This window comes from Wasmannia auropunctata, unplaced genomic scaffold (assembly GCF_000956235.1).
Source record: "Wasmannia auropunctata unplaced genomic scaffold, wasmannia.A_1.0 LD334508.1, whole genome shotgun sequence".
Classification (NCBI taxonomy): Eukaryota; Metazoa; Arthropoda; class Insecta; order Hymenoptera; family Formicidae; genus Wasmannia; species Wasmannia auropunctata.
In genome coordinates this window covers 1126867-1144698 of record NW_012028382.1, presented here as the reverse complement: position 1 = coordinate 1144698, position 17832 = coordinate 1126867, and the positions used below count along the sequence as shown (strand labels likewise).

The 17832-nt window shown below is 32.6% G+C and overlaps 4 protein-coding genes across 4 annotated transcripts in view; 2 read left to right on the top strand and 2 right to left on the bottom strand.

Annotated features, from left to right (window-relative positions):
• Nucleotides 1–4172, bottom strand: part of LOC105458614 — a 5694-nt gene extending 1522 nt beyond the window's left edge. The window contains exons 1-5 of the mRNA XM_011704081.1: nucleotides 3810–4172; nucleotides 3422–3727; nucleotides 2733–3096; nucleotides 2192–2454; nucleotides 877–897 (exon numbers count right to left, since the gene is read on the bottom strand). Of these exons, the coding sequence (XP_011702383.1) occupies nucleotides 877–897; nucleotides 2192–2454; nucleotides 2733–3096; nucleotides 3422–3727; nucleotides 3810–4018 (1163 nt within the window). The 5' untranslated portion in view covers nucleotides 4019–4172. The remainder of the gene's footprint in view (nucleotides 1–876; nucleotides 898–2191; nucleotides 2455–2732; nucleotides 3097–3421; nucleotides 3728–3809) is intronic.
• The window catches only part of LOC105458519 (mediator of RNA polymerase II transcription subunit 31), a 19280-nt gene extending 12286 nt beyond the window's left edge, over nucleotides 1–6994 (top strand). The window contains exons 2-4 of the mRNA XM_011703887.1: nucleotides 5745–5824; nucleotides 6084–6173; nucleotides 6254–6994. Of these exons, the coding sequence (XP_011702189.1) occupies nucleotides 5758–5824; nucleotides 6084–6173; nucleotides 6254–6567 (471 nt within the window). The 5' untranslated portion in view covers nucleotides 5745–5757 and the 3' untranslated portion in view covers nucleotides 6568–6994. The remainder of the gene's footprint in view (nucleotides 1–5744; nucleotides 5825–6083; nucleotides 6174–6253) is intronic.
• LOC105458520 (organic cation transporter protein-like) lies at nucleotides 6986–11206 on the bottom strand. The gene is made up of 8 exons (XM_011703888.1): nucleotides 10661–11206; nucleotides 9880–10221; nucleotides 9241–9488; nucleotides 8777–9063; nucleotides 8333–8693; nucleotides 7980–8221; nucleotides 7719–7894; nucleotides 6986–7545 (listed from the first exon to the last, which is right to left on the bottom strand). The coding sequence occupies exons 1-8, from the start codon at nucleotides 10802–10804 to the stop codon at nucleotides 7228–7230; spliced, it is 2118 nt and encodes a 705-aa protein (XP_011702190.1). The 5' UTR covers nucleotides 10805–11206; the 3' UTR covers nucleotides 6986–7227.
• Nucleotides 11207–14379: 3173 nt separating this feature from the next.
• LOC105458521 lies at nucleotides 14380–16694 on the top strand. The gene is made up of 2 exons (XM_011703889.1): nucleotides 14380–14717; nucleotides 14995–16694. Exons 1-2 carry the CDS (start codon nucleotides 14670–14672, stop codon nucleotides 15232–15234), a joined length of 288 nt encoding a protein of 95 aa, XP_011702191.1. The 5' UTR covers nucleotides 14380–14669; the 3' UTR covers nucleotides 15235–16694.
• The last annotated feature ends 1138 nt before the right edge of the window (nucleotides 16695–17832 follow it).

The window sequence follows — 17832 nt, the reverse complement described above, 5'->3', positions numbered from 1 at the left end:
TTTTTTAATAATCAGGATAGGTCAAGCATATGGGTAAAAATTCTTTAAAATTTATATTTGTTTTTTCTGTATATCGTCATATGTAGACATGTAACTTTTACGTTTTTATTGCTTATATATTATTAATATAAGCAATATATGTACAGTCGTGGACAGTTTGGTTACATTTTTTTTATAGGTTTTAAAACGCATTAATATTTTGCGAATCACGATTGATGTTATATTGTTTCTAGACTAAAGATAGTATATAAGATAGTATATAAAGATAGTATGTAGTATAACACCAATCGTGATTCGCATTTGTAAAATATCAGTTACCTATAAAATATTATGTACTTATATTAAATATATATTAGAAACCTATAAAAGAAGTGTCGCAACCGATCTGTCCACGATTGTACATGAGCGCGCGCGCGCCTGTGTACTGTTGAGAATTATAAATTCGTTAAAAACGATAAAAAAGGGCTGCAGAAATAAGCAAACAATTTAGAAAAATATAAATTATTTAATGGACAGGTGGCGTTAATTATAATTGTTTACAATTTATGAAATATTACTGAGACGTGGCATTTTAAAAAAACCTTTGCATTTCATACATATTGTCTTATTCATATTTATATACTTTTTTATTTGTGCACATATTTTTTTAAATCCAAAAACACAGTATGTAATAATTAATAATACAGTTTTTAAGTGGATGCATTTAAACACAATTATTTATTAAAATTACTTATACTTAATGTCAACGGTACATATCAACTCTTTTTTTCATTCATGGTTTTAAACAGTACACTTTCCATAGTTAGTACGCTTAACTGTTTGCGGAAGTTGAAATGATATTTTAAGTTAGAGAAAAATTAAATCATGTTAATCTACCTTGATCGGTGTTGTTCTTTAACCGGTTATTCACAGGTGGATCTGTCCTACAAATACTGGTAACACAGCACAGAATATCGCTACTGCGCACGCGATACGTCGATTACACACTGATTTCTAAAGGAGAATGTCCGAGCGTTTCAAACGTTTTGAGCGTTCGACACGCCGAGAACGATTACTTTCATATTGCGCTCCTGCATGAAAACTACAATATTCTATTTGCGTAAAAAGCGCGCAAAAAATGTATCAGAATCTATATATCTTTACAAGTAGTTGAGCATTGTTACCTAAAGCAAAAAAGATATTGACGTATACTTTATAATTACTTGTACAACAAGTTATTGTTGGTCATGCATTCTTGTAATCTCATTTATATTCAATACATAAATTTTGCTGTGTTAATACATTCCGTATCGCGCCGTTTTTGTCCGACTGTTTATTTAGAATTATGTATGTACCATAATATGATACATCGTGATAACTTATATTTAAAATATTAAAGACGGCCTGAATAGAAAGTTCTCAGTGTAGGTCATAGATAGTAAACGCAGCAACATTAGTTTATATAGAATTAATATATTACATTACTTTAATATTATATACGTATTAAATTGCGATGGAATCGCGTTAAATGATTGTTAGAACTCGACTAAATAAATCTACTATATGCGTGCTATGCACAAAGTAGCTATATATCCCGTGCATTAGGTAGATCTAATATGAGTGCACTTATTAAGATTTACAATTATAAAAAACGTAATTGAAAGAAACCCACTTTTCGATTTCTATGTTAATATTGCACTTGACAGGTTGCGTTGTAAGAGTAGTACGTCTAGTAATTAAAATGTCAAAGTTTAAGACTTTGAATAAGAAAGTTTGCGAAAGTTTGTGGACATAAATTGAATCTTATGTAAGCAAAACTGAGATGATATTGCAATTTTACCTGCATATATCTGCCGGATATATGTTAGTGTTTAAAAACATTATTCAATATTTTAATAAAATATATAGATTATACTATTTGAAATTAAGACATGTTATTAAACATTTTAAATACTAATTTATATGAATTAATATTTTTCTAGAGATTTTTTATTTTTTAATACATATTGTATCGTGACTATCATATGGATCGTATATTTATTATTTTTTTATGAATAAAATTTTTATAATCTTTGAGAGAAGTAAACAAATATGCCGTTTATGCAAAATCATCAATTATCAATGAACGAATTATAATGAAATTTTGAATGAGATAACATTCTCAATAAGCAATATTTTATATGGTAACGTTTTTGACATAAATTTAACAAGTCAATCTATGTCTAATTTTTTGAAACTTCCTTCGACCCCGAACATGTCCATCGTCTTGCTTTTGTCTACTCTTAATGCTTCGTTTACACGACCCGTAACTTCGTCTTGTAGAAACCATTCACGATGATCCTCCAGCTTTTTTAATTGCTCCTCCTGTTGTTCCTCGTACGGTCTAGCTTTCCCACCTAAATCTACATCGCATGGAAATGCTTCCAATGGCATAAACTTTCCCAGCGTGTCTTTCGGGGTGGGATGAATATGTAACTGAAAATATGTTGAAAATATATTATATAAAAAGTGTCGTATATCTATTAAAAAAATTTCAGGCAATAATTGAATACATTTCTTTTTAGAGAAAATTTTATTCAATATTTATACTTATCTTTTAGTTCTTAATGTGAAATATATTTTTAGCAAACAAGTATTTAGTTAAATTTGAAAAAAAATTAATCCGGAATTAAGTGAAAGGCAAAGCATTTTTTTATTCACATACATTATGTAATTTATTCATATTTAATATAAAATATTTTTATTGTTCTTACCACTTCCATTAACTCCTTCTTCATAAAGGGCTTCATCATCGACAAAATAATATCCATGACTGCATTGGTGTTAATAAAATGCAGACCTTTAAGTCTAATTGGTATAGCTTCTTGTAAATAATAAAGATATTTCTTAATTCCTAATGGACTGAGACGACCAGCATGGGCGAAGGTAACACCTGCCATGTCTATAATAATTACATGGCCCTCGGCGGTTCCTTCAGTGTATAGCCACAAATCAACTATCATAGAAAAGTACTTCATAATGTCGTTATAAACAAAATGTGATGGTTCATAATCTATTAATCTCGTATAAACAAGTTTATATCCTTCTTTTGTTGGCATTGACAATGTCATCTGCGCCCTATATATAAATATACATATAAATAAATTTAATTGTTTAATGCATAATATTGGATTGATTAATTTTTTTCATATCTGTCAAGGTACGCTTTACTGCAGCTCCTTTTATATCTTTTTATTATTTTATCTTTTAGATATTATGTATAATACGAATTTCTGTTTTACAATTAGACGTATTATTATATAGAAATAAAAGAGATACGTTTAAATATGAGACCTTATTAGATGAATTATATATCTCAGAATTTTATATTAATTATCAACATTTATTTACGAATACATCGTTAAAATATACTTGAATGTATAACAAATATTATAATACTTACGTTACTCTAAATACCTCTCGTAATTGCTTTGTTCCAAGTGGATCTCTATCGGAGAAAAATTCTGGCATGTGAGTCCTGGAAGTATAATATTCTTCGATGGTGTTCTTAGCAGCCTCGATACGGTAGTAATTACTGTGCAAAAACAATACGTATTCAACGTCTAAAATTTTTGGAAGATGCGGCTGCTTCATGCACCAATCCTTTAAAATTTGTATATCGGAATCTTTCAACTCGGGATTTTTCTTCTTTTCCTCATCGTAGGAAATTCTCTTGATCAGCGTCATAGTACTTGTACAATCTTCTACACTGATACAAAAAATATACTTTTTAACACTTAAAACTGATCTAACATTATCTAAATTACACTGTGCAACAAAAAAATAAACACTTTTTCTTTCTCCCGAAGTGCGACCATATTTTTTCCGAAGATTTTTTGCGCTGAATACGATGCCGTTTGAAGAATTCGCCTAGCACATCTGGGTTTTGAGTAAATTGGAATGAAAGTGGCCAAAAGCGGCATTTATTGGTTAGTTTTAACATTTTTGTGCGATAAAACGGAAACTGGTTTTTTAATAAATTCAACGGCATTTTTTTCATTCAAGAACTTTAAAACGAACTTTGGTTTCTGACCGTACGACTTTTTTTTATCAAGTTATGGCTGCTTAAATTGTATACTTTTTTTAGATTTTTCATACATTGCGTTACAAGGAACACTTTTTTTCCTTCTCTGAAATGCGACCATACATTTCCCGAAGATTTTTTCGCGCTGAGCACGATGCTATTGGCAGAATTCGCCTAGAACATCAGGATTTTGAGTAAATTGGAATGAAAGTGAAATAACGTTTTTGGCCACTTTTATTCCAATTTACTTCAAATCCTGAAATGCTAGGCGAATTCTGTCAATGGTACCGTTTTCAAAGCGAAAAAATCTTCGAGAAATGGATATGGTCGCACTCCGGAGAGAATCAAAGTTCATTTGAAAGTTCTTGAATGATATAACTTTCAGATGCCGTTGGGTTCATTTTAGAAACCAGTTTTCGTTTTGTGTCGCAAGAAAATGTTAAAAGTGACCAAAAAGTCACCATTTTTGTCACTTTTATTCCAATTTACTCAAAATGACGTGCTAAGCGAATTCTTCAAATGGCATCGTGTTCAGCGCGAAAAAATTTTCGAGAAACGTATGATCGTACTTCAGAGAGAATTTTACTGTAACACACAGTGTGTTATCCAGTGTGTCTCTTTTATATAAATTAAGATGTTATATCCTGATCAAATTTAATGAAAAACATTATTAATACCATATTGCAATTTGGTATTACAAAGATAAATATCTTTAATTAATATTTAAGTCACGTCCCAACCAGGGGCGTAAATTATTAAATAAATATTTAAAAAACGTTATCTGTTAATTGGAAAACATTATAAAAATTAGATTAGAAAATATATATGATATTTAGAAAAAAATATTTATATTAAAATAATTAAGATAGAAGAAATTGCCTTTTTAAGTACACTCGAGACGAAAAGGATACTTGCTTGCTGGTTGGCACTTGACTAAAGAACTTGATTGTTATACAACGACTTTTCAAGATAATGCCACTACACGTGACTATAATATACGAAGATTTGCATTTTATAACACGAATATAGTGATATAGGTGTATATATAGTGATAGGTACATACTTTAACATATGATTTTAGATTCACTACAGCTGTAATCACGATTTAAAATTTTTGACAGCTTGACAGAAATTATAGTCTGATAACTCGCTGTTATTATAGCATTAGACAGATATATATTTTTCTTTAACTTTGTTACTTTTTCTTCTCATTGTATATGTACGTTATATAAGTTTGTCATCATTATGTTTTTTGCACGTAAAACAAGTTATGAACGTGCATATATTATATACTATATATAACATAGTTTTTAATAATCGTAAATAATTACTGTTTATAAATACTGTAGAAACAAAATCATTTTATATAATTGATCAAATTAATTTCAAAATTACACAATTACAACTTTAATTCATTTAAATAATAATTTATGTAAACTCTATATATAAAAACATAAAAGAAATAAATAAGTTATATAAACGAGTCATATATATTTGTGTATATGAACATTATATAAACGCAGCTAATTGCTCTCGTTTAAACTATGCGCATTAGTTTCCTAGTCTCCCAGTGTTGGCGCTGCGATCGGCGTTGTGTTGACCAATTCAGTTGTCAGTTCAATATGATAATTCCATTTCGTACTGGATAGTGGATTGCATTTTCGTATATTCGTAAGAGCAATAAGTATCAAATATTCGACAGAAGTTGATGTACTATGAACCGACTGGATGATCCGCCAGGACTCATGAAAGGCAGAAAACCATCTTTCATTGGAATGAACGGTACATTATTAGTTTTGTTTAGAGAGCACAACTCTATCCTAACCTATCTTCTTCAAATTATATATGTAGCTTATAATTTTTAATACATTGATTGAAACAAATTTCAACAAATCACTAACATTTTTAATTATGAAATATTTTTGTTTTAACTTGCTGATTAGAGTTATAATAACCGATTTGCGGATCACACTACAAAGTTAATTGATGAGTTTTTCTCATTTCGTAACAAGAAAAAAACGGCTAAAAATTTACATTTTAGGGGCTCCGGAGACAGATGATCAGCAGCGATTACGGTTTCAAGTTGAGTTAGAGTTTGTACAATGCCTCGCTAACCCAAATTACTTAAATTGTAAGCAAAAGTGATCTTTGCGTTCCTTACTTAGTTTTTAAATGAGAAATTTGTTTTAATCATGATATATGTATTTCTAGTTTTGGCACAACGTGGCTACTTCAAAGATATGACGTTTATTAATTATCTCAAATATCTATTGTACTGGAAAGAACCAGAATATGCAAAGTATTTGAAGTATCCTATGTGCTTGTATTTTCTGGATTTATTGCAATATGAGCACTTTAGAAGGGAAGTTGTGAATGCTCAATGTACAAAGTTTATTGACGATCAGCAGATTCTACTGTGGCAGCATTATACAAGACGTCGGACAAGACTTTTGCAAACAGCTGCTGAGCAAACGCAACACACCAATTCTCAAAACAATGGTATCGCTCAACCTAAGGTTCCCTAAATTTGTAATTTTATATTTATTCTATATGTGTCTATGGAGATACAGTCCATATCTTATATGTCATTTCCAATACGATAGATTTTTACACGGGAATCGATTAATTTAGTTTGTTATTGCTTGACTGTGATAATTCATAAATTTTCTCACATTTTTACATGTCATTGAATCACATTTCTTTCTTGTATAAATGCAAATAAATTATTTATTAAAGAAATTAGAAGAAAAGAATATTTTCGTCGATAATATAATACACAATTTATTTTTTCCTAATCAATCTTATTACATTATGATTGTTGCAAGTGTATACCTAAATATAATAGTATATCTCTGTAATATGCTCTGTGAGAATCTGCTCTTTAAATGATCAGTTGCATATCGAATCACAGGTAAAAATCTTTAAACGACAAATAAAAATCGATTTTTTGGAGATAACGAGCATTTATTAAATACCCAGAGATTTATAAGAATTGTACTCGCTCTTGGCGGACGTGGCTGGCTTGATTATTGACAATTGTTATTGTTTTGTAACGTTTACAAAAGTTTTATTAAAGTTATTTTGCGGGCGAATAATTTACGTGAGGATTTCGTAAGAATAAAATTAATTGAATATGTTTCATCAAGTATAATAATTTTAAATACAAAGTCATTTTATTTTATAAATCACTCGATATTTTTATTCTCTGTGAAATTCACCAAAATTCCATTGCCAGCATCTACCCAGTCCTCTGAAAAGAGTTTTTCTCTTAGAATTTGCCTCTCTGCCTCTTCTTTTTCTTCCTTTATATCATATTTATTATCTATATAGATATTGGTATTATCACTCTTGCAACTGTCGCTGATTACACGTTTCTCTATATCCGTCACTTGGTCAGGTAGAATTTTATTCAATGTCTCTGGTAAAATCAGAACCAATACACCAGAGACGAGACACAACGTTCCAACAACAAGTAACAGTATCGGAAGTGATACATGTTGTCTCTAATAAAGAATTAAAAAAATTATTTGTATTTTTAATGACTATTGATTAGCTAATCTTATAATTAGCGATTCTTGATTAATCGGAAATAATAAAAATTAAAAGGTATCACTTAAGAAAACTACAGATATATATAGATAGAAAGTTTTTCGAATGGGAAAAATAAATAACGTACCAATAAAAGTAAATGCGGCATGCTTAAACTGCCGATTTTTGCGAATACCACGCATAGACCTAAGCAACTACCTCGTATCACTGTTGGGAATATTTCAACAGTGTACAAATAGGCAATAGAAAGAGTACTTGTAATAGTCACTTTGGCAAACAGCAACATTATCGTCTTTGCGAGATCTGAAATAAAAGCCTCATATGTGTCAAAAACATCTGCAATACTTCAAGGTTTAGTAAAGTTTTACATTTTCTTTGTCTTATATACCAGTCCATGGTGCAATGACAGTGATTAACATGAAGATAGCCGCAATTAAAATACAAACAATGCCATTGAGAGATTGGTATGCGCACATTGGCAGCCGTCTACCGTATTTAGATAGTACAAAGTATATAAATGTATACGTCGCCACTTCGAGAGCTGCACCCAGGGCGAACGTGATGTGCCTATTATTCAGAAAACTCGGTGTCAAATCATCAAGTATGCTGCACGCCATTGCAGATGTCCACCTTAAATAAAACCATAAGTTAAAATTTTAAAACATTATTGCATTTGAAGAATAAAAATAAATGGAGATATCAAAGGAAGGAATAAAGAAATCATTTTTTAATATACTTTACCATTGACAAATCATTATAGCACCGTATTTTTTTAATATCGGCGATTTGATTGCGTTTTCGAATGTTGAGTTTATCTTGTTCGTGGCCTGTTTTTTGACACTATTTCTCTTGATCGTTTTCTCTTCATTTTCATTCGATTTTTCTGTCTTTAGTCTACGTAACATTACTTCCTCTGTACCTTTCAGGGAAATCCTTCGATCGCACTTTGGTTGTGTAATCATCTTTGACTTTTCATCGCATTTCGAACCCGAAGGCAAGTGTCTCTTGTCAAAATTTTTCGTTGAACTTGGCGTCTCTTGGTGTAATTCTACATTAGCAAATTTATTTTCCGAATTCGTCGAATTTGTTTTCAAAGTTCTTTCTAAAATAATTTTCATATTATTGCATCATATTTGTATTATCCAAAAATGATGTATCTATATACATTGTGTTTATTATTTTTACCTATAATTTTTTGTTTAGTTAGTTCCGATTCGTTTAACAAATTCGTAGCTTCCTCTCGCCGATTTTCGTCAGTCCTCACTTTTTCAAGTTCGACGCTAGTGACACGCGACTTCCTCTCCGGTTTTATTAGTGTTGTGTCACTTTTCACGTATGCTTCTTGCACAGGAATATTCTTTCTTCGTAACCCAATGCAGCAGCTGTTGTATACTGCAATTCTTTCAAGCGCCATATCGGCTTCTGTTAATTTTCTTCTAGCCAGCAGCCATCTCGGCGATTCCGGTATAATCCTGTTATATACGATGTAATATTAGAAGAGATTCTTTTGTATTTATTTAATATCATAAATTACATAAATATGATATTTAGAAGATTTTAAAATTTTGGGATAATTTAACAAAATTTTGTATTGATTGGACGCTTGACGTTTCTCTTTCTCTTTTTTTTTCTCCTTTCTTTTTCCTTACCAAATATATAGCACTGTGATCGCGGTGGGTACAGAAATAGCCAGCTGCAAAATTCGCCAATCGGGAATCATGTAGCTGAGTACTGCGAGTAATACGAGACCGATCGACCAGAAAATCTGCATAATCAATGCGACGAGAGTGCGAGATCGCGCTGGAAATAATTCCAGGGAGAGAATATATGTAGAATTCTGCAAGCCCTGAACGAATACTCCTTGAAGACCACGTAACGCCAAAAACGCAGGATAGCTCTAAACTCGTAAATTTTAACATCTTTAAATTTTAATTGTTATATGTTTTATTGTAGGACAAATAACCGCATCTACTTATATTGTTTTTTTTTTGCACACACATTAAACACATAATATCTCAAATCGCAAGATTATTCGCAAGATAACAATCATGATATACCTCGCGATGAATAAAAAGTAATAATTAAGAATTAATTTAATTAGAGGACTATCAATTGCGTATTATAATTTTATCATATTATGAAAAATTGAATGCAATAACAATCTAACAATAAGCCTCTTTTTTGTAAGTTTGAGAAAATTAATTTTTTTATTTTTTTAGAAATGTAATTGAGTTCTCAATTGAATGCTATATCTCTAAATCGTAACATATCGATTAGAAGTTTTTTACCTGCACAATATAAAGTGCGACTGCCATCGTGCCTTGTGCGTAAAGACATATCGCTTGAACCGGAAGTCTGCCAATACGATCAGTTAGAAATCCGGTAATCCATGCACCCAAAAGCACCCCTATGCAATAAACAGCTGGCCCGAGAACAGATAGGTACCGTTTCTCGCATATTAAACCCCATTCGGTGACTACGCTGTTCTCCGTAAATTCCGTTACGAAGCGATATTCGCCGGAACAGGACGTAAGCACTGGTACTTCCGGCAATGCAAAAGTTAAATTGGCAACAATCGATGAATTTGCCGCGGTTTGACAGCCAAAGCTTTCGTTCGTTGAATCTTTCATCTATACAAAAACAGTTTGTTTATGACATCAAATTATTGTATTTTAAAGAGTGAGAAACTTTCTTTTTTCTTTTTTTAAATTATAATTCTTTTTTCAATAATTTACATTTTGATGTGAAACTAATATAATTGAAAAGGAAATATAAATTCTAAAGATTTAAAATTGTGCTATATTTAATTTAATATGATACAATTTTTTTATTCTTTATATTTTATATTTCTTATTTTTATGTTTATATTTTAAAATATAAAATGTTAATATTTAAATGCTTTTTTAAATTAACATATTAACACCGACTTAAATTAACATTCTTTCATTTATAGATTTAATTCATGTATATTTCACGTCACTGAATTAAATTAAATAATAGCTGTGGCTTATATCACATCAAAAATAAAAATTTTGATTTCTTTCAAACTCATTTCACACTCCGTCTTACCTGACAATAAAATTTTGGTGTGTAATTATGAAAAACCGGCAACGCGTGACTCATGGCAACGATGACATAGTTTATTCCGAGTAGCAGCACTAACACCATTTGAAAGCAGCCCACTTTAGTTTCCTCCGCATTCATCGTGAGCATCTCTCCACATCAACCCTTGATAACCCAATGATCAAAACTCTGCCCGTTAAAAGTGTGCGACAGGCACCTCAATTTAAAATTTCTTACAATCACATTTATTTATTTCTTTACAAACATTAGAATAAGCGATTTTAAAAGGAAATTTAGCTAAATATTGTTCCTTGTTTGTATCGAATATTCGCTCTATTTGTGACATATTAGAGAAATTAAAATGTATTTTAATTTATATACAACATGTAAAATTATTAGTTTATATCAGAAAAATAATTTAAGAATTATTAGTTAATTTATGAAAATACGAGAGATTAAGCAGTTTAAGAGCAGTTTATTTATATAAAACGGAGCGCCGAGCGGAATACGACGCGAGGTTCAAACAAAGTGTCATGCACGAAGGTAAAGCATGCACTGACAGAGAGAGGATCGACCTGGAGCCGTCTCTCTTGCAGGATGCGAGGCGTAAAGGAGGAAACTGAATGGCGGGTAAATCAGAGGAGGATGGTACGACCTATTGTTCCAATACCTGACGATATATATGTACCGTATTGCCATGCGATATACGAAGAGCTGTAAACGATCTTCTGCCAATAACGATCAATATTCCGCGACTGACATAACTATCATCATTACTGAATTCTTTTAATCGTTTCTGTTATCATTAGAAATTGTACCTAATACAAAACAAAATAGAGCGAGAGCGAGCGAGAAAGAGAGAGGGAGGAGGGGGAGTGGGAGGAAGAGAAAGAGAGAAAGGGAGACGATAACGGATTACCGATTTTTAAGTTTCCGAACTGAGCCAGATGGAAGACATCGGATCTAATGACGCGTTCGCGATAATTGCAAATGATTGCGCGGTGAATCTCGACTCGCTGATTTACGCGGTCAATTGAAATTGAAGACTTAATGTAAAAATGATTGTAAGTACACGCGCGCGCACACATGCTACAATATGAATTTTAGCATAAACTAGTTTCTCCAATGATAGGTATTCCCGTGGAATGTGTATGGAAAATGTGCTTTAATTCCGCAATGCAGCATGTATACCTATAGTACCTATATACTCTGACAAGCTGTTGCTCGAGTGAGATAATGTCCCAGCTGAAGTCTATGAACTCTGCAAACGTTTTACCACCGTTTGTAGTATGTATGTACATGTATATGTATGTTCCTGCTAATAGCAAAAAGACACATCGGTCGATATTGACTTTATTGTTCCGTCAAATTTACATTTATTGTTATACCGTAATTACACGTCAGTGTCCTCCGCGATCTGTATGATTATGATGATCTCTATATTTTCTACAACTCTTCAAGAATTAATAGAATAATTTTGATTCGAGATATCTTTTATAACAACTATTTTTCGGAAGTAATTACAAAGAAAGATTAAAATAAGCTAGGCATTCCAATTTTATATAAACGTCACATATGAAATTTGATATTGTGATTTCGTAAGAAAAAATTAGATTAGATTAAAATTATATCATGAAAAATCTTTGCAAAAAGCACAAACAAGACTTCGTGGACATCTAATGCGTTACTTGTTACAATGGCTATTTTAGCAGTTGACTTAGAAGGCACGTCATACTTTGCGGCATTATCTTGATAACAGGGTGTAAAGTCATTGCAGTACGACGATGATGACCGAGGTATTTCCTTCGTTTCTGGAACTGTTTGCGTATGCCGAGTTTGTTACGTCCGGTCCCGGTCGCATCCTGTCTTTCATCGGTGGTTTGTCGTCAAGACGGATCGACGATCGAATCTGAAGGAAATTCTATGTCGCACTTTCTTTGTTATCGTCACCGTTGTCGTTGTCTTTCAATTTTATAGGCGTTGATCGGACGTCACAGCCGGTATCGACATTCACGAATCGAGCATTCCACCATTTACGGACAGCTTTTTATTTCATTCGATTACTGATGAACGCATAATCGCTCATCAAGTATGCGCGTCTGTCAGCGCAAAAGTTAAACACAGCATCGCTATATCGAGATTGAAAATAAAATAATACAATAATCGCAATAAACAATATTTAATTTTTCATTATAAAGAATTTTATCATCCATAATAATGTACGTGATACAATGCACCACTTTTTATTTATAATTATTTAGTAATTATGAGAAAACTACACTACTACACTCTTACTCGTGTATTATCTAGTACCTTAAATTCAAGGTACTAATTTCTTATTTCTTATTTCTTTTCAGCGGACCAATTATTTTAATAAATCCGCGATAACTCTGCATTGTTCATAGAATTTTTTTGTATCTTTTTTTTTTCTTTTAATTAAATGTATAATGCAAATTCTTCAAAAATCATCGCAATAGTGTATAGAAAAAAAAAAGACGAAATGAATTCACTATAATTATCAGAGTTCTGTTAATAGTAGACATATCTTCCAAGTAGCTCGAATCGTAAATGATTTTCTCAAGTATAGATATCTAAGATAGTCGCGAGAATGGTGGCTAGCGTTATTACGATGGGCAAAAAAATTTCGTAACACATCGCGTAATATACGGCACGAATGGATGATGCGCCGGTTAACGATCCGTGCCAGATTTCATCGGCGCTTACGATTCAGGCTAATTTCTCGTGCGTTTTCTAACAGCGTGCAGCTCCTCGGGATCTCCCGCGCATCATTTTCCCGCGTAGGAAGCAGGCCAGCAGTACAGGGTTGATAATAATCTAAGTAAGATTATAGATAGAGATTAATCGGCGAGAATAGTAGAATACATAAATCGAGAATATCGCTGCACAAACACCATCATGACGCAAATGTTTATATCTTATTGAATAAGTAAATTCAAATATATAGCATTAAAATATCTACTAAACTAATAAATTACTAATAATAATAATAAATCTACACCTTTTTTTTTGTATTTTAGTTTTTATCTCATCCGTATTCCATCTTATTCAGTTTTGTATACTATACGTACGTACGTTTTCCAAATCTCACAGTTCTCGTTATAACTTATATTAAATGATAAATTCTTTCTCTAGCTACAAAAAATGCAATCAAATTTTGCTACATTTTTGTTAATAACAATAAAATAGTTATGTTCTATTAAGTAATCCTATCTTCAGATCTCGTAAAAAATGACAAATTGCCAGTTAACAATAATAATACTTGGAGGTATAGAGTGTTGTATTTCTTGAGATTTCGCTAAACAACACATAGCCGTTAAAATTTCGCCATGATTGCGCTGGATAATGGTATTTGCTTAGATCTAGCGTGAAAACGCGTGATGTAGCGATAAACGCGCATGTCGGACATCGCAACGCGAAGCGAGGCTGCCGAGGCGTCCGATGACTGGCGTCCAACCTTATGGCGCACGACGCGCGAAGCCGAGACTGGCCTGGATGCCTTTTTTTCGTGATGTACCGTTATCGTAGAATAACTCAGGTTCTGCGATCTCGTAGTCGGTGTGTATATCGACGACGCGTCGATTTCGCTTGGCCAGTCGGGGGAGCGGGTCATGGCGCGGGTTTCGACTATGCCGCGCGGCGCGCGCGCTTCTCTGCTCTTCTCTTCTCTTCTCTTCTCAAGACAGGGCACGCGGCAGCGCGCGTTGTGGTGTGGTGGAAAAAAAGGCCGACTCTCGCGCGGAGACTGGCCGCTCGTTCGCGATTCGATTTTCCTCAGTTCTGTTCGGCGAACGTGGCGCGATAGGTCGTTCATCGCGCGCGCGCGGATGCCTCGCTCGATGCCTATGCAAATACCGCGACGTCGTTTTCCTGGATAAACGCCGATCGCCATCCGCCCAGTCACACAGCCGATCGCGATCGGCTCCCTCGTCGCCGCCGTCGCCGCCGTCGCCGGCCGGAAGTTATTATACTTATCGTGCGCACCTACAGCCGCAGCATGAGAGCCCGAATAGTTTTGTTAGGTGTTTTGCTCATCTGCACGAGCGTGAGTACAAATTTTCGCAAATTTTTTTTGTTTCTTTGAGTCTCGTCCAGTCGTCTTCATATCAGGTGTCACATCGATGATATTTAATAATATATTCAAATTATATTAATCGTTATACAATATTTATAATCGACACGTATTTTATAAGTAAATTTTGTTTGATCAATCGACATCGGATTATACGAGTTGTCTTATATTTGAATTTATTTATTTTTTCTGCAAAGAGCTTTTTAATTGCGTTTTAACAATATTTCGAAAATTATTATATAATTCACAGATTCGGTATGCAGATAGCAGATCGAAGAAAACGACTCAGCTGTCGTTGCAGAGCAAGGAGACCAATGTGGTAAATTTTATGCGGCTGCTGGTGATGAGATTGGTCTTCGGGGTAGCTTCAGCGATGGGGCTGGGTGAAAATCTCTCGGGTGTACTCGGCGGAATTTTCGTGCCGCCCGGAGCCGAGGAGTACAATGAGGAGTACGGAGATGATGATTTGATTGTACCTGATATTTTCTGAAGTAGATATCTTTCAGTCTGATTGCGCGTTTCGACAGTGTTCGATGGCAATGAATGCGTTTCAGAAATTATGTTGAAATAAAAGATATGCTTTTAAAATAATTATTTCAACAAAATCGCTCCAAATTATGACAATATATAATATTTCTTTACTAATTCTGCGTCTGAATTAACAAAATTCAGATAATATGTACTTTAATGCATTTGTTGTGAAAAACTATTTTATTTTCTGATTATATTTTATTGCTATTACCTATACTAAGACTCATATTGAATGATAAATTTTATATACGAAGTATATAAAAATAAAAAAAAAGGTAAAACATAAATAGTACACATATATAGTAACTTAATGAACTTTGTATAAAAGATATGGACGAAAAAATATTGTTAATGTTATGAAAGTAGAACAAACATTGTTTTGTTTTAAATCCTACGTTATGTATTACAATAATATCAAATACTTTTTTTTTCAAAGATTTATGAATTAGTGAACTCGTTTATAATGTGACAATCCGGATTAGCCGTGAATGATTCAGCCATCTGAATCTGTCGATATTGCGCGAGAGGCTTTTTAGGTGATTTTGTGTACCGTTATCCGTCGTAATTTCGGTAGAGCTAATGAATGTGCACCGATTACTGCGGGTAAAGATATGAGTAGAAAATCGCTTATTTCCGTTTTTTGTTTATCTCGTATCAAGTGAATGTAACTTACTTGATCAATTCCATTGGTTCTGGTCCAGTGAAATTAATATCTGTTAATCGCGATCAAAGTCTTTATATAAATAATAAATTTGATCGTTAGCTTTCGAAAGTGTTGTAAAACCAGTTTCAGATATCTTGATAAAATCACAATATTGTTTTAGTTCATTTCGCTGCTCGTACGTTAAAATGGATTGGAATGTAGAACTAGATTTACACCATACTTTCGAAATAATCAGCTCAACCATGTAGCAAAAATAAATAGATTCGAATGATGATTTCTATATATAATTATTGTGAAAGTTTGTAATTAAGAAAAACATTCATTTGTATACCCATAAATGAGACGGAAAGCGCGACATTTATTATTATTAACAAAGAATTGTAATTTATTTATTTATTTATTTTATTATTAGAAAATAATTTTAGTTTAAAATTACATATAAATATTTAGATATAAGAAAAACAAAGTCATTCTGCGACATAGAATTTTACGCTATTATTTCAGTCCCAATAATTAATCAATTACGATGTATTAAATGATTTAATATGATAAAAGGTTTGATATTATTGATTTTTCCATTAAAATTCATAAATTCTTTAGGAAGAATCGAAAGTTTAATGTTAATTATAATTAATACAATGTTGCATAGTTTTAATATCTTGTCTATATAACTAATCGCGAGTAACAAATGTAAATTATTTATATATTTTTCTTTACAAGATTAAATACTGACAATAAAATTTTTTATTCATTCATTTTTGTAGTATCATTTCATACGTAATCGTGTCAATATAAATATAGAGTTTGTATGTAAGTAAAATAAGTTAATCTACAATACTGCAGCTTATACGATTAATCAAGAAAATTAGTATGCAACAAACTTGTGACCGAAAAAAAAAAGAAAATTTGTTGTCGTTTGACACATTCGTTCTTCGCATAGACGAAAAGTATTTCGATGTAAATGGTACTGTGTTTGATCACGTACAAGTTCCACTAACGGTTCGGCGTAGCGTGTGCTAATTACACAGGTAAACCAGCGTCTACCGAATACGAATCATTGGTGTGTCTGTGTAACAGTTTAACGTTTTGTATGTCGTGTTGTTCGAACTAATCGCGAGTATACGCGAATACGAATGATAAGCGCATTTGTTCAATATACGATGCAGCAACAATTTAATCGGCAGATGTAGATATTAATTCAAGATATCGAGATGACGAACCCATTTATTGAAGGAGAGACATGACGCGTAATTCATTCATATGTCATTTAAACAAATCGAAGGGATCAAGTCCGATAACTGTATAATTGTTATCGTTTTAACACAGATATTTTATCTATAAATTATATCTTTATATTAATAAATATATCTTTAATAATTATATCTTTAGTATATTTTGCTTGAATATAAATACATTCATGTCGTGTCTTGGATCTTTCGCGACGCGATTCAAATACCCGGTCCGATTGAGAACGCAGAGTGGCGTACATGGCTCGATGATAATAAGAGATGCATCGATTTATTGCAATACATATCTATTTTCAATATTGCAATTTCGTTGCACTACACTGCACGTATGTATGCACAATTATTCACAGTTTTCATACATTATAATTTTCAAAAGATAATTGCGATTTCGCTCCGTTTGGTTCTTATTCGATTTTTGACGTCATCGATTGTCGATTGTGTTCGATCGATATCGATCGATAGTTAAGGTTGAGAATGCTGAGATTGGCAGCACCTGTTTACCTTCTCCATTAGGCTAGTGCCGAAACGAGAGTCGCGGAAATATCGCGGATACGAAACCGGCGGCGGTGACGGAGGCGCGGAAGCGGTCAACTGCCGATTAAATATATCATAATTAACCTCGCGTTTTACCTAATATATATCATCG